Source organism: Prinia subflava, chromosome 3, assembly GCF_021018805.1.
Source record: "Prinia subflava isolate CZ2003 ecotype Zambia chromosome 3, Cam_Psub_1.2, whole genome shotgun sequence".
In the NCBI taxonomy this organism is placed as follows: Eukaryota; Metazoa; Chordata; class Aves; order Passeriformes; family Cisticolidae; genus Prinia; species Prinia subflava.
Genome location: NC_086249.1, coordinates 105389667 through 105411577, shown reverse-complemented (window position 1 = coordinate 105411577; position 21911 = coordinate 105389667). Strand labels below are relative to the sequence as shown.

Here is a 21911-nt window from a genome sequence, read left to right as displayed (position 1 = left end):
TCTGGGAATCTGGAGTTTGGCACCTTGGGGAATTTGGAGTTTGGCACCTTTGGGAATCTGGGGTTTGGCATCTTTGGGAATCTGGGGTTTGGCATCTTTGGGAATCTTGGGTTTGGCACCTTTGGGAATTTGGGGTTTGGAACCTTTGGGAATTTGGGGTTTGGAACCTTTGGGAATTTGGAGTTTGGAATCTTTGGGAGTCTGGGGTTTGGAATCTTTGGGAATCTGGAGTCTGGAATCTTTATGAACCTTTGGGATCCTGGGGTTGGGCACCCTTGGGAATCTGGGAAGCTTTGGGGGTTATTTCAGGATTTATGTAGCTGCTGACATTTCAAAAGCAGCAAAACCTTTGCAGCCCTTCTTTTTTAATTATTCGCATTTTTCTCCATCCCCCTCTGAAGAATTTGATATCAGTTTTTGAACAATCTCCTCCTGAGCTCTAATCCCTCTAAATATTCATAATTAAGACCCTCCAACACCTTGGTGTTCATCTAAATAATAATTTATTCTCTTTTCCACCAGTTGGCGGCTCCTGGGCTTTACCATGAGTGCAATCCACGAGTTCAATATTCTGGAAGACTTTGCTGATTTAATTAAAAAAGTTGTTGTAAGTCCTGGATTTTAAATTTCTCGACTTTTTCAAACAGATGTTAATTAAATCTGTCCCTTAAGCATCTGGGGATTATATCCTAAATTAGACATTTCCTTTTGCTGGATTGAGGGCATTATTTGATAATGGAATTGCAGCTTTCCAGACAAGAAATTGTGGCCTGGGCTTTATTCCAGTTGGGATAATTTAGGAAATATTTGCAGTCAGAAATAAAGTTGATGGATGAATGACTTATATAATTTATTTTTTCCCCTCCTTACTTATTTTTCCCTTATTCAACAAATGTTAAATAAATTTAAATTTGCTGTTGTTCCTGACTTAGAACAGAGGAGAGGAGGATGTGAGGAATATTCCCAGCAGCTGAAGGGATTTGTTGTGGGATTTATTTTAAATTTAGGCAATAAAACATTTCTTAATTCATTTCTTAAAATTCTCCTGCTCAACACCAAGCTACATATCTTCTTTTTTTTACATTTAGGTAAATGGGGTTTTTTTTACATTTAGGTAAATGGGTTTTTTTACATTTAGGTAAATGTTTTTTACATTTCAACAAAAATCTGGGATTTTTGGACCAGTGGTAGTGAATTCTAGGAAAGCAGGGAATGTTCTGAGTTGAACCTGAGCAGGCAGAAATTCCAACTCTCACACCTCAATAACTGCATTTTTAAATTTATTTTGTTTTATCCTTGTTCCAGAACGTCCCATATTTCATCAGTGGCATCCTGAGGATCGGCAGTGACATAGAAAATGTGAGTTTTGGGGATGGTTTGGAAGATTCCCTGCACAGCCACAGTGGGGTTGGGAAATTTCCTGCTCCATCTTTTTATTTCCAGAATCCTCTGGCTGCTAGAACTGAACTAATTCCATTTTCGACCTTGGAAACTTTAGGCTGGGAACATCCTGAATTTCCCTCTGTTTAATCCCTTTTTTTTCCCCCACCTGGAAAGAAATGTGGGGCCTGCTGTGTGTTAAAAGCTGAGGCTAAAAATAAAAGCAGTAAATTTAAAAATCAACATTTCTGGTAGGAAAACCAGAATAAACACAACTGTGGATTCCCCAGTTGCTGTTATTTTGGGGGATATTTGTCTAGGTCATGTGATTTTTTTAAATACAATTTTTCAGCAGCCATAAGGAGTTTCTAAATCAAATTTTAGAGGGTTTATAATAATTTTTTTAAAAAAATTTCAGTCATTATGAGGAAGTTTCTGAATCAAATTTGAGGGGGTTTATAGATATATTAATAATTTCAGTCATCACAAGTTTCTGAATCAAATTTTAGAGGGTTTATATTATTTTTTAACCATTTCTGTCATCACAAGGAAATTTCTGAATCAAATTTGAGGGGATTTAAATATATATTTTTTTTAATAATTTCATTTGTCACGAAGTTTCTGAATCAAATTTGAGGAGATCTCAATATTTTTCTTTTAATAGTTTCAGTTATTACGAGGAAGTTTCTAAATCAATTTTGAGGGAGTTTATATATTTTTTTTTAATAACGTCAGTCATCACAAGAAGTTTGTGGATCAGATTTGAGGGAGTTTGTGGATCAAATTTGAGGGGGTTTGTGGATCAAATTTGAGGGGGTTTGTGGATCAAATTTGAGGGGGTTTGTGGATCAAATTTGAGAGGATTTGTGGATCAAATTTGAGAGGATTTGTGGATCAAATTTGAGAGGATTTGTGGATCAAATTTGAGGGAGTTTGTGGATCAAATTTTAGGAAGTTTGTGAATCGAATTTGAGAGGATTTATATAAATATATACTTTCAATATATTTATATATTAAATATATATATTATATATATAATATATGTTATTTATTATATATATTATATATTTTTCAATAATTTCAGAAGCTTCTAAATCAGATTCCAGCATTTGAATGCTTCCTGTTGTGAGTCTGGTGTGATTCTGTGACTGTGCTGTGCTGGAGATCTCCTGATATTTGTATTTTTTCACCGCTGCCTGTTGAAAAATCAGCTGAACCCTGAACAAAAGCAGAGGGGCAGGGCTCCAGCACTTTGCTTTGTGCATGACTGATTTTCCTGGATTTTCTGTTTATTTTTCCCTGTTGGAACAGGACATCTTCGACTTTGAAGAGGCCGTGGACTGGGTGAAGTGTGTGGGGGATGCCAGGGTCCTGCAGATCATGGAGCAGTTCGACTGTGGCAGGGGCAAACTTCCACTGCTTTTTGCTGACTGTGAGTATGGACACTCCAGGGTGGGCCAGGAAAGAGGGGGAAAAAAGTTAAAAATCCCTTTGTGTTGCTTTTATTTTCTGTTTGGGTTGGGGTTAAATGAGTGAGATGGAATTTTGTGTTCAGACTCAGATGTTTATTAATTCTTATCTCTGTTACAGCCTCACAAACTGTGAGTGCTACAGCACTTCTACTATCAAAGTAAAAATGGAGCCATAGCTCTCTCTCTACAAGGCCTTTTAAGCATAAATTGTCCAATTATGAAATGACACCTAAATTATTTTTACTTTTATCCCAATAACCAAACACCCATGGCCCGCAATGCAGATTTTTCTACCCAATTACCAAACACCACCCAGAGCCGTGAAGGAGAAGGTGAAAAAGCAGGACTGGGCTCTGCCCTAAATCCTCCACCTTGCTTTCTATCCATTGCTGTGTTCTAACCCCTTAAACTCTGAGTTTTGCACGCTGTGATCTCACACCCTTCTATCCAAACTGCACCCCCACAGTCCCAGTGCTGTCACTCAATTTTGGAGCCTTCTCCAGGCCCAGGTGAAATGCAGAGTTTGCCTGGGGGTCAGCACAGAAAGTCTGGAATTCTCAGTTCCTTTGCTGTTAGAAATCATGAAATAATTCATGTTCTCATTCCAGGCTTCTCTGATCATAAAGAATGAATTTTGCAGGCTCCTGTTGCCAGCTTTCTTTCAGTTAATTCTTTTGCAGGCTCCTGTTGCTGGATTTGTTGCAGTTATTGAGTTGTGAGTCAGGTTTTGCTGGCAGGCAGGAGCAGAGCAGGAGTTGCAGTGGCAGGGGAGGAAGGCTGAGGAATTGCTCACCCTCTTTGTGTTCTCCTGAATTTTTACCTGCAGGGAAACGTTTCATCACCAAAGTGGCACTGGAAAATTGTGATTTAGTGGCAGAATTGAACGGTGTGATCTGTGAGAGCTCCAGGAAGGTGAGAGAAGCTCTCAGGATGGCTTTGGGTTGGTTTTTTGGGGGGTTCTGATTGTCAGGGATTGTAAAAATATCCGAATTATGAAAGAGAAATGTTGCAAAAACTGCAGTTTTTCATTGTGGCATAAATAATTCCCTTTATTACATGAAATAATCACCTTTACACTGCTGAACTGAGTGAATTGAGTGGATAAATTGTTTGTTCTTGGTCCCACAGAAAAGTGAAGCCATGAAACAGAAAGGAAATGCTGAATTTTCCCAAGGAGCCCTGGCCTGTGCCATCCTGTCATACACCAAAGCCATCGAGCTTTGGTAAGAGCTGATCTCATCTTCCCCACCTTTATCCTCATTTTACACAATTTTACATCAGCTACTTTCATCAGAGGCCAAATGAGACCTGATTCAAAAAAGAAAAAGCTCAATGAACCATTTTTTATTCTGGTTTTTCCCCATTGCTGCTCTTCTTTTGTGCTTTTACTGCTCCAAAAGTCTTGTTAGGGTTTCAAATGGCCACGAGGAAGAGGAGCAAACCTGCAAGGAAATTAATTATTTAAAGAGCAGCCACTTCGGGTGTTTGCCTTTGAAATACTCTTACAAACATTGCCAATATTTATCATTGTTTACCTTTATTCTGATGATGCAAAAGGAATAAAGAAGAACAGAGATTTCCCTGCCTGCTCTTGGCAGCTCTCAGCCTTTTATGTCCTTTTGAAATCCTTGTTTAATTTCTAAAGGCATTTTCTGAAAGGCTCTGAGGACTTTTCTGGGCTCTGTAGAAGGGAGAAAAGGATGAAAAGGGAATTTTTTAGGGCGTTTTTCCCTTTCCCTTGGAATGTCAGCAGCCTTGGTGTGCTCAGCACTGGTGCTGTGCTCATGAAAATGCTGATTTTACTCATCCTGGTGTCTATAAAACACAGGAAAATTGATCAAACCCCACTCCCCACAGAACCACATTGTGCAAAGAGTTGGATTTTCCATTTTGAACTCTTTGGCTTTACATTTGTACCCTGGAAAGGATCAGGAGTTTTGATTTCTTTCCCTCCCTTTTATCCACACCAAGATCTCATCACGTACAATCCAATTTCATGAATTAATTCCTGATCTTCTGTGAATAAATCCATTTGAATCCCCATCAGTGCCCCAAATTCCAGCTGATTTCAATTTCATTTCTTGCCAAATGGAGACCCCTGGATCAAGGGCAGGAAGGGAAGAGCAGAAATCCAGGAAACCCTAAAAAGAGCAGAGGAGATCCTGGGATTTCCAAGAACTGCAGAATAGGCTGAGAATAATTGGAATTAGTTGGAAATTGCATTAATACAAATGAGCCCACAATTCTAATGAGCATTCCCATTGCCAGCCTGTGAATCCATGGGCATTTCTGTGTGGGGTTTTTGCTGGCAAATCTGCCAAAAATTGACTTTTTTTTTCTTCTCCTTATGGTTTTCAATAGGGATACCCATTATTAACCTTTATAATGTTATTTTTTCAAGCCCTATAAACCACCTGCTGTATGGGAACCGAGCTCTGTGTTTCATTCACACCGGGCAGTACGAGTGAGTAACCCCTGAAATGCTGGGCTGGGCTTGAAAAATTGGGGGAGATGGGAAATTGGGGGAGATGGGAAACTGGGGGAGATGGGAAATTGGGGGAGATGGAAATTGGGGGAGATGGAAAATTGGGGAAATTTTAAACAGGGGAAATTCAAAAATGGGGGAGATTCAAAATGGGGGAAATTTAAAATGGGGGAAATTCAAAATGGGGGAAATTCAAAATGGGGGAGATGCAAAGTGGGGGAGATGCAAAGTGGGGGAGATTCAAAATGGGGGAGATTCAAAATGGGGGAAATTTAAAATGGGGGAAATTTAAAATGGGGGAAATTCAAAATGGGGGAAATTTAAAATGGGGGAAATTTAAAATAGAGGAAATTCAAAGTAGAGGACATTCAAAATGGGGGAGATTCAAAATGGGGGAAATTTAAAATGGGGGAAATTCAAAATGGGGGAGATGCAAAGTGGGGGAGATTCAAAATGGGGGAGATTCAAAATGGGGGAGATTCAAAATGGGGGAAATTTAAAATGGGGGAAATTTAAAATGGGGGAAATTCAAAATGGGGAAATTTAAAATGGGGGAAATTTAAAATGGGGGAAATTCAAAATGGGGAAATTTAAAATGGGGGAAATTTAAAATAGAGGACATTCAAAGTAGAGGACATTCAAAATGGGGGAAATTCGAAATGGGGGAAATTCAAAATGGGGGAAATTCAAAACGGGAGGACATTTAATATAAGGGGAAATTCAAAATGGGGGGCATCTAAAATAGGGGGACATTCAAAACAGAGGACATTTAACATAGAGGAAATTCAAAATAGGGGAAATTCATAACAGGAGACATTCCAAAATGGGGGAAATGCAAAATGGGGGAAATTTAAAATAGGGGAAATTCATAACAGGAGACATTCCAAAATGGGGGAAATTCAAAACAGGGGACATTTGTAAGAAAATGGGAATTTTTAAACCCAAACCCAAAATGATTTCTGAGGATGTGCCTGTAATTATTTGGATTGTGGATTCCCCATCGCTGGAAGTGTCCAAGGCCAGCTTGGAGCAGCCTGGGCTAGGGGAAGGTGTCCCTGCTCATTTTGGGGTGGAAAATGAGATTTAAAGTCCTTTCCCACCCAAACCATTCCATAGTTCTGTGAGCTGCTGTTTTGTTCAATTTCTTATTTTAATATTCTAATGGATTATATTTATATTTATGCTTTTTATAACAGCCTGGAGATATTTTTGAGGTATAAATACTAAATTTCTCTCCTTTCCCCTCCCTTCTCTCAGGAAGGCTGTAATGGATGGAAAAAGAGCCATAATCCTCAGGCCTGACTGGCCAAAGGTTGGTTCCTTATTCCAAAATCAGCTTTTTTTGGGCATTTTAGAGCAAGATGAGAACTCAGAGCTGTTTTTTAATGGATGCACACAGAGCTTTGTGGACTGAGACTCCTGCCCAGTGCACTTTGCTTGGGTTTTTAGGTTTAAATTTTATTTTAATTATTTAAAAATCATTTTAATTTGTATTAATCTGTTTTTTCATGCCATATACATGTAAAATGTCATTTTTGAGGTGCCTGGCAGTGTTGGGAAGAGGTTCATGGCATGGGTAAAGACAAGAAAATGTTTATTATGTTGTGAGTTATCAGAATGCTTCAAAAACCCCCAAAAAGTGGAATATATAAAACAATCCTGACGAATGGCCAACAGGTATTTCCCAATATTCCTGACCTGAAGGAGGGTAAATAAGGAATACTTAGAAAATTGCCAGTAGCTGAGATTAGGGAGGAAAAGCAAATTTGCTCTTTTCTAAAGCAGAGAAAGCAAAAAAGAAACCTAAATTTGCTTTTTTTTTCCCAAAAAAACCCCCAAACCCAACTTTTTTCACTCTTCCCAGTGATTTATCCCTACCTCACTGTGCTGACCAGTTAAAATCTGATTATTCATCAGCTGAGAGCAGTTCACTCTGGATTATATAAAAAAATGTGACTTTTTGCTGCTACTGCAACAGATTGGGGTAAAACTCCTTCTTCTCCTGGGTGTGGTTAACCCCTGGAAATGCCAATTTTTGTCGTGCCAGGGTCACTACCACTACTGCAGGGCGCTGGCCCTGCTGGGCAGGGCTGACCTGGCCCTGGAGGCCAACGAGAGAGCCCAGCAGCTGTGCCAGGACGGCCCCGAGGGGCTCAGGGAGCTCGTCCAGCAGAGGGACAAACTCAGGAAGAGCCTGCAAGAGGAAACTCCTGGTAATCGCTCCGTTTTTGTTTTTAATTGAATTTATTTGCAATTTTTAATTGATTTTTAAAAAAATTTATTTCAAAATTTTAATTTAATTTTTTTATTTATTTTTTATGTATTTCAAAATTTTAATGTAATTTTAATTTTTAATTTAATTTTTATTTTTTATTATTTTTTTACATTATTTTAAACTTAATTTTAAGTTTATTTTAAAATTTAAATTTTAAATTTAAATTTTAAATTTTAAATTTTTAAATTTTAAATTATTTTAAACTTTAAATTTTATTTTAAAATTTTAATTTATTTTAAATTTTAATGTAATTTTTAAAACTTAGTTTTTGATTTTTTCTATTTTTTAATTATTTTAAACTTATTTTAAAATTTTAATGTAATTTTAATTTTTAATTTATTTTTTATTTTTTTAATTTTTATTTTTACATTAATTTAAACTTTATTTTAAAATTTTAATTTATTTTAAATTTTAATGTAATTTTTAAAACTTAGTTTTTAATTTTTTCTATTTTTAAATTATTTTAAACTTATTTTAAAATTTTAATGTAATTTTAATTTTTAATTTAATTTATTTTTTATTTTTTATTTTTTATTTTTTAATTTTTATTTTTAAATTTATTTTTTATTTTTAATTTTTTTTATTTTTTACATTATTTTAAACTTTTAATCTATTTTAAATTTTTAATGGAATTTTTATTTTTAATTTTCATTTATTTTTTAAAAATTTTATTTTTTAATCTAATAATTTCTTTTTAATTTTAATTTTTAATGTCATTTAATCCCAGTTTCCTTTTTTTTTATTTATAGATGCTAAACATAAACAGAAGGGAGAGAAGCCTCCGCTTGAGAAGAAGTAAGGAATTGGCAAGTTTGCTTTGTTTTTAATTTGTTTTATTTTTAATTAGAGGTGTTTAGTCTAACATTTAAGTGGTGCATAATGTGGATATTGCAGAGATTTTGTTGTCTATCATTAAATAAAAATTAAAGTAATAAATGGTCAGGAGTACTGAGGGTTTCTAAGAACTAAATAACAAAGCATCGTGGGCAGCAGGGGATTCCTAACAACTAATTGAATTTATTCATTTCTCAATTTTTAAATACATAAATTCAGTCATTCCATTCCAGCCCCTTTTGTAGAAAATATTGTGATTTTTTTGTGCATCTTTGCACAAGTTTGGACTGTGCAGTTTGAAGCTGTAAAAAATGAGTGATGGAAACTTCTCAGTGGGATTGCACAACTCTGGGAGGGGTGAGAGTAATTTGAATTAATCTGGTTTTTTATCTCATGTATGTGTTAAATATGGAGAAAAGCACAGGGATTCTCTCTCTAATTTGAATTAATCTGGTTTTTCACGCCATACACGTGTAAAATACAGAGAAAAGCACAGGGATTCTCTCTTTAATTTGTATTAATCTGGGTTTTTGTGACATAGATGTGTAAAATACAGAGAAAAGCACAGGATTCTCTCTTTAATTAAAATTAATTTGGGTTTTAGTGACTTATATGTGTAAAATACAGAGAAAAGCACAGGGAGTCTCCTTAATTTTTATTAATCTGGGGTTTTGTATCATATGTATGTTAAATATGGAGAAAAGCACAGAGATTCTCCCTTTAATTTGAATTAATCTGGGTTTTTGTGCGATAGATGTGTAAAATACAGAGAAAAGCACAAGGATTCTCTCTTTAATTTGAATTAATCTGGGTTTTTGTGACAGATGTGTAAAATACAGAGAAAAGCACAGGGATATTCTCTCTTTAATTTGAATTAATTTGGTTTTTGTGTCATACACATGTAAAATACGGAGAAAAGCACAGGGATTCTCTCTTTAATTTGAATTAATCTGGGCTTTTGTGTCATACACATGTAAAATACAGAGAAAAGCACCGGGATATTCTCTCTTTAATTGGAATTAATCTGGTTTTTCCGGCCATATATATGTGTAAAATACAGAGAAAAGCACAGGGATTCTCTCTTTAATTTGAATTAATCTGGATTTTTTGTGTCATACACATGTTAAATATGGAGAAAAGCACAGGGATTCTCCCTTTAGTTTGAATTAATCTGTTTTTTCATGCCATACACATGTAAAATACAGAGAAAAGCACAGGGATATTCTCTCTTTAATTGGAATTAATCTGGGTTTTTGTGTCATACACATGTAAAATACAGAGCAAAGCACCGGGATATTCTCTCTTTAATTTGAATTAATCTGGTTTTTCATGCCATACACATGTAAAATACAGAGAAAAGCACAGGGATTCTCTCTTTAATTTGAATTAATCTGGTTTTTTTGTGTCGTACACATGTTAAATACAGAGAAAAGCACAGGGATTCTCCCTTTAATTTGAATTAATCTGGTTTTTTTGTGTCGTACACATGTTAAATACAGAGAAAAGCACAGGGATTCTCTCTTTAATTTGAATTAATCTGGTTTTTTTGTGTCGTACACATGTTAAATACAGAGAAAAGCACAGGGATTCTCCCTTTAATTTGAATTAATCTGGTTTTTCATGCCATACACATGTAAAATACAGAGAAAAGCACAGGGATTCTCTCTTTAATTTGAATTAATCTGGGTTTTTTGTGACATACACATGTAAAATACAGAGAGAAGCACAGGGATATTCTCTCTTTAATTGGAATTAATCTGGTTTTTCATGCCATACACATGTAAAATACAGAGAAAAGCACAGGGATATTCTCTTTTCCCCTCAGGGGCTACCCTGCTCCCAGAGCCCCCTTGCGGCCCCCGCAGGAGCCGAAGGCAGCGGAGCGGGAGCGCAGGAGAGGCCAGGCCCAGCCCGGAGCCGGCCCCGGGCCCGCGGCCCCGCCCGCCAAGGTAGGGCTGGAACGGCAGGAATGCCACTGGAGGCGATCCTGGAATGCCACAGGCTGCAATCCTGGAATGCCACAGGCTGCAATCCCGGATTCCACAGGCTGCAATCCCGAATTGCACAGGCTGCAATCTTGGAATTCCACAGGCTGCAATCTTGGAATGCCACAGGCTGCAATCCCGGATTCCACAGGCTGCAATCCCGAATTGCACAGGAGGCAATCCCGGATTCCACAGGCTGCAATCCCGAATTGCACAGGAGGCAATCCCGGATTCCACAGGCTGCAATCCCGAATTGCACAGGAGGCAATCCCGAATTGCACAGGCTGCAATCCCGAATTGCACAGGCTGCAATCTTGGAATTGCACAGGCTGCAATCCCGAATTGCACAGGCTGCAATCTTGGAATTGCACAGGCTGCAGTCCCGAATTGCACAGGCTGCAGTCCCGAATTGCACAGGCTGCAGTCCCGAATTCCACAGGCTGCAAGCCCGAATTCCACAGGCTGCAAGCCTGAATGCCTGCAGGGGTCCCGGAATTCCCGCAGGGATCCCGAATTCCTGCAGCAATCCTGAATTCCTTCAGCGATCCCGGAATTCCACAGGCTGCAATCCCGGAATGCCTGCAGGGATCCCGGAATTCCTGCAGGGATCCCGGAATTCCACTGGCCACAATCCCGAATTCCTGCAGGGATCCTGGAGTTCCTGCAGGGATCCCAGAATTCCACAGGCAGCGATCCTGAATTCCTGCAGGGATCCTGGGATTCCTGCAGCAATCCCAGAATTCCACAGGCTGCAATCCTGAATTCCTGCAGCGATCCCGGAATTGCACTGGGCTGCAATCCCAGAATTCCCGCAGGGATCCCGGAATTCCCATGGGGATCCTGGAAATTCCCACAGGGATCCTGGAATTCCCGCAGGGATCCCGGAATTCCTGCGGCGATCCTGGAAATTCCTGCAGGGATCCCGGAATTCCTGCGGCGATCCTGGAATTCCTGCAGCGATCCTGGAATTCCTGCAGCAATCTTGGAATTCCTGCAGGGATCCCGGAATTCCTGCAGCGATCCCGGGATTCCACTGGGCAGCGATCCCGGAATTCCCGCAGGGATCTCGGGATTCCTGCAGGGATCCCAGAATTCCTGCAGCAATCTTGGAATTCCTGCAGCAATCCAGGTGCAGCAATCCCGGGATTCCTGCAGCAATCCTGGAATTCCTGCAGGAATTCTGCATTTCCCTGGGGTATTTCCAGCCAAACCCAGCACAGAAATTGGGATTTTTAAGGAGGTGGGAGGTGGGTGGTTGAAGGTGGGGATGGTCACTCTCATGGGTTTACTTTTAATTTTTTTTTAAATTTTATTTTTAGTTTTTTCAATTTTAAATGAATCATGAGCAGTTATTAATTTAAAGAGATAATTGTGCCATTTTTATAGTCTTTGCTGCTGTTACTGTAAGATAACAAATTATTATTTATATATAATATATAAATATATATTTTGTATGGATATACTTACGTATTATAATGGCATAATATATATTTATATATTAATTATAAATATTTATATTTATTTGTTTATATATATAAGTATGCATATATTTTTTTATATATATATATTTAACTTAGCCCATTAATTTTTTAGGTTTTTAGTTGTAGCCTTTTCAGTTTTAAATGAAACATAAGCAGTTATTCATTTAAAGAGGGATTCGTGCCATTTTTATTGTCTTTGCTGCTGTTATTGTAAGATAACAAATTATCATTTATATATTATATATATTACAGATATGGAAATTTAGATATGTAAAATGGATATATAAAATATATAATTTATAATATATAAAATATATATTATATATGCATTAGTACTATATATAATATAGTATAATGTATAATAATAATGTTATATCACATTGTATCACATTATATCACATTATATCACATTATATCACATTATATCACATTATATCACATTATATCACATTTTATCACCTTTTATCACCTTTTATCACATTATATCACCTTTTATCACTCACATTATATCACATTATATTTTGAAATATTTTATGCCTTTATTCCTTTTGTCTATATTACATTATGCCATATAATATAGATAATGTAATGCATATAATAATACATCTAAGGTTTATATTATATATATAATTATATTTTGTGTAAATATAAAAACATATAAAAATTATGTTTTGTGTATATATAAAGATATATATTATAACATTGTAATATCTGTATATATTATCATTTAGCTCATGAAGTGCACTATAATATCTATTTATCTATTATCATTTAGCCCATGAAGTGCACTATAATATCTATTTATATATTCTCATTTAGCCCATGAAGTGCACTGTAATATCTATCTATATATTCTCATTTAGCCCATGAAGTGCACTGTAATATCTATCTATATATTCTCATTTAGCCCATGAAGTGCACTATAATATCTATCTATATATTCTCATTTAGCCCATGAAGTGCACTATAATACCTATTTATCTATTATTATTTAGCCCATGAAGTGCACTATAATATCTATTTATATATTCTCATTTAGCCCATGAAGTGCACTATAATATCTATCTATATATTCTCATTTAGCCCATGAAGTGCACTATAATATCTATTTATATATTCTCATTTAGCCCATGAAGTGCACTATAATATCTATCTATATATTCTCATTTAGCCCATGAAGTGCACTATAATATCTATTTATCTATTATTATTTAGCCCATGAAGTGCACTGTAATATCTATCTATATATTCTCTTTTAGCCCATGAAGTGCACTATAAAAAGGCTGCCAAATGCTCAATAAAGCGAATTTCCAGGCTGGGGCAGCAGGGGGAGGGCCCTGCAGTGACGTGGCCCTGGGAAAACGAAAGCAGAGCAGCAGAGCAGGAAATGGAAATTTGGAGTTTGCTGCCTGGGGAGGGCCCAGCAGCGCTCAGGGCTGGATTTTTGTGTCCTGCAATCCTCTCTGCAGGGCTGGGAGTGTTGTTTCCCTCAGGGTGAACATCTCTGAGGGAAAAACTGATTTTAATCATCCAAACTCAGCCAGCCTGGGCAGGGAAACCATTCCAAAACCACCCTCATTAATGAAATTATTCTTTTTTGCCTCGTGATTAAGGGCAGAGCACAGCGCATTTGCAGTTCTTGCGTTGCTGAGGGGTTTGGGGTTGTTTGGGTTTATTTTTTTGCTTTGTTTACATCCAGTGAGGGAGATGGGTTCGAGGTTTGTAATGGGATATTTTTGCCAGCAGGTGACTCAGCCCCAGAGAGCAGAAGGCAAAGTTTCCACGCCGGAGCAGCCTCCAAGTGAGTTTATTTTGGTTTTTTATCAAGCCTGAGGCACTTCTTCCTCTGCTGCTGCCATAATTAATAACCAGATGTGCATTTCCTGACATTTCCACATCTATCAGCAATCATCTTTTACTTCCTTCTTAGACACTTCTGCATTTCTGTGTTCATTCCTCAATGCTTCTGTAATTTCAGTCTCCTTGACTGAATTCAGGCCTGAAACTGGAATTAGAGAGGAAAATCTGAGTCACGGGCTGGAAATGCTCTCCCTCCCCCTGAGCCAGGATCTGAAAGGTTCTGAATCAAAGAGAAACCTGTGTTTTCAGTATTTACAATTAATTTACAATTAATTTCTGGTTAATGGAAGCTCCATCAGAAAATAATTCCACAAAATATTTGGCAGGGTGGATTTTCAGCTGCAGACTTCGAGAGGTGTGTGATTCCTTGTTCATGGTTGGGGTTTTTTTTTAAATAAATCATTTTATAGAGAGAACTCCCAGCCCACAAAACTCCCCCAGTGCCAGAGTTACTTTAGTGCACTGCAAGTGGAGTTCAGGCAGTTCTGAGCTGAGGGATATTTCTGAGGGAAATTTCTGAGGGAAATCCTTTCCTAAATTTTCCTGGGTTATTTTTTTATCCCTTTGGTGCCTGTTCCTGGCACGTTGAAACACCCGAGGAGGTGGCAAAGCACAGAGCACTTGAAAATGGGATTTTAGGAACCCACTGAAGGTGCACCAGGAAAATATTAATTGTAAATGAGCAGTAGGGGAAATGATCCTGATCTTGGGAGCTTTGTGAACCTCTTGAAGGGCTGAAGGGTTTCTTGGGAGGTGGGAAATTTGGGGAAGGTTTCTGAGGAAATTGTTTTTATTGGAAAGATGTGATGGAGGAAAGAAGGAAGACTTTGTTCTTCTGTGAACACAGGCTGGGAGAGCTGGGATGGTTCAGCCTGGAGAGGGTTTTGGGAAAGCTCAGAGCCCTTCCAGGGCCTAAAGGGGCTCCAGGAGAGCTGCAGAGGGGCTGGGGACAAGGGCTGCAGGGACAGGAGCCAGGGAATGGCTCCAGAGGAGGATTGGATGGGATACTGGGCAGGAATTGTTCCCTGGGAGGGTGGGGAACTGCTGGATTTCTAAATCCCTTCTCCAGGAGGGGTCTGGTTTGGGACTGGATCCAGGTTTGGGACTGGATCTGGATCTGGTTTGGGACTGGATCTAGTCTGGTTTGGGACTGGATCCAGGTTTGGGACTGGATCTGGATCTGGTTTGGGACTGGATCTGGTCTGGTTTGGAACTGGATCCAGGTTTGGGACTGGATCTGGTCTGGTTTGGGACTGGATCTGGTCTGGTTTGGGACTGGATCCAGGTTTGGGACTGGATCCAGGTTTGGGATTGCATCCAGGTTTGGGACTGGATCTGGTCTGGTTTGGGACTGGATCCAGGTTTGGGACTGGATCTGGTCTGGTTTGGGACTGGATCTGGATCCAGGTTTGGGACTGGATCCAGGTTTGGGATTGGATCTGGTCTGGTTTGGGACTGGATCTGGTCTGGTTTGGGACTGGATCTAGTCTGGTTTGGGACTGGATCCAGGTTTGGGACTGGATCCTGGTTTGGGACTGGATCTGGATCTGGTTTGGGACTGGATCTGGATCTGGTTTGGGACTGGGACTGGATCTGGTTTGGGACTGGATCCAGGTCTGGGATGGGATCCAGGTTTGGGACTGGATCTGGTTTGGGACTGGATCTGGTTTGGGACTGGATCCGGTCTGGTTTGTGGCTGGATCTGACCTGGTCTGGGACTGGGTCTGGTTTGGGACTGGATCTGGTGTGGGACTGGATCCAGTGCTTTATGCCCGAGGGTTTTTTGGGGTGGAATTGATCCTTTCAGTGAGTTTGTCCCTCAGGGTGAAGGGTGGCAAACCCAGGATACTGACACAGGTCAGATAAACCCTGGTGGAGATAACGATGAGAGGAAGGGATTTTAATCAATCATTACACAATATAAGAGACTTTTAACTGATAATTTAGTGCATTGTTTGTTCAAGCAGTAGTTTAATAATGATTATTTCTTTAGCCTGAATAAGAGAAGGCTTCAGAGAGACCTTAAATCCTCCTCCAGTGCCTAAAGGGGCAGCAGGAGAGCTGGAGAGGGCCGTGGAGCCAGGGATGGAGGGACAGGACACAGGGAATGGCCTGGAGGACAGGACACACATCCCTGGATGGAGGGACAGGACACAGGGAATGGCCTGGAGGGACAGGACACACATCCCTGGATGAAGGGACAGGACACACATCCCTGGATGGAGGGACAGGACACACATCCCTGGATGGAGGGACAGGACACAGGGAATGGAGCTGCAGGAGGTGATGCTGACAGCAGCCAGGACCAAACTTTCCGAGGCAGGCTGCAGCATTCCAAAGCAGCCATTCCTTACCCTCAGGGCTGAGCACACCCAGACACCTCCACAACACTTCTGGAACTCTTTCCCATGCACCCACCTCTTCCTGGAGGTCTTTTCATGGCCCTGGAGGGTCATTTGGAGGTTGTATTCCCAGAGAGCCCCCAAGATTTCGAGTTCCCTGTCCCTGAGCTGCTCCTGGGGCTCTGTGTGCTGTTGTTTCTGTGGAATTCCGCCCCAGCCCTGCTGTATTCCTCTTTATCTGCTCCCCCCCAGTTTCCAGCTGTGCTCAGCCCCCTCTGTGCCTCTCTGACACTTTTATCTCCTTGCCAGGCTGGGCTCTGAGCTCTTCCCAGCAGCTTTGGGCGGGCGAGGCTTCCCCTTCCCCGCGTGTTCTGTCGGGGACACGCACGGAGCGACAGAGGATGGAACTGGGGCAGGAAACTGGAAACTCTCCCCAAAAGGAGATGGGCTGGAGAAGGGGCAGGGTGCCTGATTTTTGGAGGAATTGAGGAAGGAAGAGGGATAACTCCGGGAGAGCTCTGACAGTTCCTGCCCAAAGAGCGCCAAACGCGTCGGGCGCGGCGATTTCGGCCCGCTCGGCTTCATCCCGTGCTGCTGCCTAATTTTCACTGCTTCATTTTCACTTTCTGTTCTCCCTTCCTCCTCCCACTCCTTTTGTAGAGCAAAATATTTGATTTAAGAGGAGGAGGAGGCTCCCACTGACTGGCTGGCCTCAGTTTGCTGTGGGTGGGGAGGAAGAGCCTTTTTTTTTCTTTTTTCCCTTTGCCTTTGTTCCCTGAACTTGCAGGAGTTTTAATGGCAAAGAACTTAATGCCACATTATATTGTTGTAAAGTTATTGGCCTTTTTGATTTATTTTTCCTGCTACTTCCTATTTTTGGTCTTCATGTACTGTTTCTTTGAGCTTGTGTATATTTTTATTAAATATCTTTGGTCTCTCCTAATGGAAAGCGCTAGGAAAAGTAATACTACTTCTCCTAATATTTTTAAGTGTTTGTGGGGTAAGTAAACGATGTTTTTTGTGGAATTAATGCATTTCCTGAAGTGTTTTGAGTGTAAATCAGCTGGATTTGCTTGTTACCTGTATTTAGAAGCTTTTTTAATTTCATTTGGAAGCAGCATTTTAGAGTTGGGTGTTGTGGGGGAAGGAGTTGTTTCTGTGGGAATTGTTGCTGCAGTAATTTTTGTTGAATGGCTTTTGAAATGGGATCATTCAGTGGAAAAAAACAATGCTGATTGATTTCTTCCTTCCACGGTGAGGTGGTTTGTTTTCTTTTCACTAAGACTTGGTTGTGAGTTAGATTGGTTCCTTAAGGGAAAGCAACACATAAATGGAGGAAAAAGTGAAATATCTCAGCCTTTGAGGGTGTGCTGGAGGTGCTTTCAGAAGGATTCTTACCCTCCATCATTTCATATATGAAATAAATGAAATATATAATTTTATATATTGAAATATATCATTTCATCTATTGAAATATTTCATCTATTGAAATATTTCATATTTCACTATCTCTGTTTGGAGGAATTTGTGGTGATCTTTGGTGTAGCTTTGGGGTTCCCATGTGTTCCACCCAAGGAACCTTCAGACAATTCTGAACATGTCCAGCCTTGGTGACTCTTGATTTTTGTGCTGACTCATTTCAATTTCAGCTCATTAAGGAGCTCTTAATGAGCAATTGCTCCTGGCTTTGAGTGCCCCTGGGTAGGATTTAGCTGAGGAATGTTCTTGGGACACCTCCCCTGCCTGCAGGGACAGCACTCAGTGCTGCTTCTGGATTTTTCCACACTCTTTTCAGTATTTTGTGTTCAAAACACTCATTTTTAAGTTTAAATTTAAAATTTTAAATTTAAAAGTATCATTTTTAATCACAGATAGTTGCTAAAACTTCATATATATCATTAATAACTCCTTCTCCTGTTCTCAAATTTGATTTTCTGGTAGTTCAGCATAACAATAACCCAATTACCCTGAAGTTTCAATCCAGGTGCTGCATTGTTTTTCCTGTGGGTGTGTCCAAGCAAAAAAAAGAGATGATTTTGGAGTTAATGGCAGGAATTCCTGGGTTTGCCCACCACAATAAAGCATTAAACCACATTTCCTCCTTCCCTGTTGCTCAGGAATTGTTCAGGGTTGGATCTCTGGAGTTTGGAAGTGCCTCAGGGTGTGAAGCCTTCCATGTGAAATTGGAGAGTTAAAAGTGAATTGGTCTCAGGGGATAAATCCTTATTTTTTTTGTCATCCAGCATTTCCTCATTGATTTATTTTTGTAGCCAGGGCTGTCTGTCTCTGTTTATTTTTATTGGAGATTGACAGGGCTTGAACTTGAATTCAACTTAACTTTAACTCGGGGGTTTTGAGGTGAAAAATTCATCCTCATCGTTTTTTTTCCAAAGAAACTTGGACTTCTATGGGGATCTGTTATTCCCTTTGAAAATTCTGATTGGTCACCAGTAGTATACCAAAAAACCCCAAACTATTTTAATATAAAATATATTATCGTATTTTAATATAAAATATAAACTATTGCATAATATTATTTTATAATACATTACCTAACATACAATGTGTGCATTCTAATGTACAATATATAATTATGTAACAATTAGAAATATATAAAAATAAATATATATATATAATATTATCCACTGTGCTTTTATAGGACAGATTGATTTTTTTTACCCTGCTGTCCACTTGAATAATCACAATTTTGTGAAGTCAGGTCATATCTTGCAGGATTTCAAGATTCTTTTATTGGTTTGAAACCTTTCCCCTTTAGGATTTTATTAATCCTCTGTACTGTTGAACAAAACTAAAATCAAATTTATGCTATTCACAGTTTTTGGTGGTGTCAGTTTTGACCTTGTCAGATTTTAGGATTTGGGTTTTATAGAGCCAAGTGTGGGTTCCAGGTGCATTTTTTTGTTTGCTTGTTTTAAGCAATGATCATTTTATTTAAACTCCTTTTCCCCATTACAGACCAAAGTCAGCAAAACAAACGAAAGCCAAAAACCAAAAGTTGTGACTGTGAAAAGATGAGGTAAGAAACTCCATTTATTTTCAAATTTATCATTATTTTGAGTTGTTTTATGTAAGATTTATACAGCTTGGGTTTGCTGCTTGCTCATTGCTAATGGCTTTGTGTAATTTTTTACATCCTGGCAGTGGATAAAGTCCCCAAAATTCCAATTTTTTCACAGTTATTTTTTGAAAATGGAATGTCTTCCATGCCCAGCTGAATTTTAGTAAATGAAGGCATAATTTGAATATTTGCTGTTAAATCAGGAGTTTTGTTGCAGTTGTTACATCCAAAGTTACAGCAAGAATTGTAACTCACTCATATCTCCTTTCCAAGGCCTGCTTGCACCAAAAAACAAATTTTCAACTCCTCTGAGCTCAGGAAAAAGATGAAATCTGGTTTTGTAAGTTTTATTTTAGGAAAGAACTTTGCTTGGAGTCCTTAAGATGATTTTTGGCTCCAATTTTCACTTAAAGCACAATCAAAAATCTGATTTTAAGGCCAGGGGTACTCCTGTAGAAACAGGAATGTGAGAGGCTCTGACTGGAGCCAAAATTCAATTAATTGAGGTAGAACTGTAGACTTAATCTTTATATATTTTATATATATATAAATATATATATAAATAAAAATATAATACAACATAAACAAGATAATATAAATAATAAATAACAAAATAAATTCTGTAGTATAAATAAAAATACAATATTTATAATTTTCATGCTTCCACTTCAGAGTTTATGAGAGGAAATAATTCATTTTTTGCAGTGGTGCTGGGGCCACCACGCTCCAGAGATTTTTGGTTGTTTTTGGGATGGTTCAGAACGTGAGGGTGCAGCAAAATGGGATTTTTTACATGGAAATAAGGAAAGATATCTTTAAAGATAGTTTTTTCCAAGGCAGATTTCTGGTGCAGAAGAGCCCAAGCTTTTAGGAAACCTAAATTATTCCCAGTCTTAATCTAAGTATGACCACAACCTCAAATTTCTTTTAATCAATATTTATTTCAGTACAATCCTGTTATTTTCCCATAATTTTTTGAGTACCAGTGTTGGTAGGAAAATTGAAATTTTGCCACAGGAGAAGTCATTTAACTGAATTATCAGTGGCTTCCTTTTCCTCTTACTTCAAGGAGGGGGAATTTTATTTTTCATTTACTGTGGAACAAATCCTCTTTAAAGCATCTCCAAAATTGCTTCTCTGCTGGGGGGAGTTGATCAGACCTATGAAAACCAAAGTTTATTGAAAATAAATTGAGATTTAAAGCACTTTTACAAACCCTTGGTGCCCCTGTCTTGGTTTTTTGCAGGGATAATGTGGATTTGAAGAAGGACTCTAAAGCCACGGAGGATGAAAGTTTCTGTGCTGTGCCACAGGTAAATTGGAAATGATTGGTCATTTTCTGGGAGCATTGCACAAAATCTTGGAATTAAATTATAAATGATTGGTCATTTTCTGGGAGCATTGCACAAAATCTTGGGATTAAATTGGAAATGATTTGTCATTTTCCGGGAGCATTGCACGAAATCTTGGGATTAAATTGGAAATGATTTTTCATTTTCCAGGAGCATTGCATGAAATCTCGAAATCTTGGGATTAAATTGGAAATGATTTGTCATTTTCCAGGAGCATTGCACAAAATCTTGGGATTGAATTGGAAATGATTTGTCATTTTCTAGGAGCATTGCATGAAATCTTGGGATTAAATTGGAAATGATTTTTCATTTTCCAGGAGCATTGCACAAAATCTTGGGATTAAATTGGAAATGATTGGTCATTTTCTGGGAGCATTGCACAAAATCTTGGGATTAAATTGGAAATGATTTTTCATTTTCCAGGAGCATTGCACGAAATCTCGAAATCTTGGGATTAAATTGGAAATGATTTGTCATTTTCCAGGAGCATTGCACAAAATCTTGGGATTAAATTGGAAATGATTGGTCATTTTCTGGGAGCATTGCACAAAATCTTGGGATTAAATTGGAAATGATTGGTCATTTTCCGGGAGCATTGCACAAAATCTTGGGATTAAATTGGAAATGATTGGTCATTTTCCAGGAGCATTGCACAAAATCTTGGGATTAAATTGGAAATGATTGGTCATTTTCCGGGAGCATTGCACAAAATCTTGGGATTAAATTGGAAATGATTTTTCATTTTCCAGGAGCATTGCACGAAATCTCGAAATCTTGGGATTAAATTGGAAATGATTTGTCATTTTCCAGGAGCATTGCACAAAATCTTGGGATTAAATTGGAAATGATTTGTCATTTTCCAGGAGCATTGCACAAAATCTTGGGATTAAATTGGAAATGATTGGTCATTTTCCAGGAGCATTGCACAAAATCTTGGGATTAAATTGGAAATGATTGGTCATTTTCCAGGAGCATTGCACAAAATCTTGGGATTAAATTGGAAATGATTGGTCATTTTCTGGGAGCATTGCACAAAATCTTGGGATTAAATTGGAAATGATTTGTCATTTTCCAGGAGCATTGCACAAAATCTTGGGGATGTGATAAATAAATGGATGTGATTAGTGCCAACTAAATTGTAACCATATCAATATTTTAGAAAATATTTGTTATAAGGGAATAAAGGAAAGGTAAATGTGATTAGTGGCACAAAGCAGATGGGCCCCTTTGCAGATGAAAAATAAGAACAGGATGTAGTTTTGAGATAAGCAAAATCCCAAAACAGAATCAGCCTTGGGAAGGACAGAGTTGGGAATATTCCAGGTAGGGAATCCAAGCTGTGGTTTTATCTATGAAATTAAAGGCT

The 21911-nt window shown here is 38.5% G+C and overlaps 1 protein-coding gene across 9 annotated transcripts in view; it reads left to right on the top strand.

Annotated features, from left to right (window-relative positions):
• The window catches only part of TTC3 (tetratricopeptide repeat domain 3), a 61116-nt gene that overhangs the window by 7113 nt on the left and 32092 nt on the right, over positions 1-21911 (top strand). For 7 of the 9 annotated variants that reach the window (XM_063393208.1, XM_063393209.1, XM_063393207.1 and 4 more), the window contains exons 5-17: positions 523-607; positions 1306-1359; positions 2692-2812; positions 3679-3764; positions 3981-4075; positions 5254-5316; positions 6595-6649; positions 7385-7550; positions 8362-8407; positions 10272-10395; positions 13656-13713; positions 19091-19151; positions 20440-20506. In XM_063393208.1, coding sequence (XP_063249278.1) covers positions 523-607; positions 1306-1359; positions 2692-2812; positions 3679-3764; positions 3981-4075; positions 5254-5316; positions 6595-6649; positions 7385-7550; positions 8362-8407; positions 10272-10395; positions 13656-13713; positions 19091-19151; positions 20440-20506 — 1081 coding nt within the window. The remainder of the gene's footprint in view (positions 1-522; positions 608-1305; positions 1360-2691; positions 2813-3678; positions 3765-3980; positions 4076-5253; positions 5317-6594; positions 6650-7384; positions 7551-8361; positions 8408-10271; positions 10396-13655; positions 13714-19090; positions 19152-20439; positions 20507-21911) is intronic. The other 2 variants (XM_063393210.1, XM_063393203.1) reach the window with 1 other exon arrangement.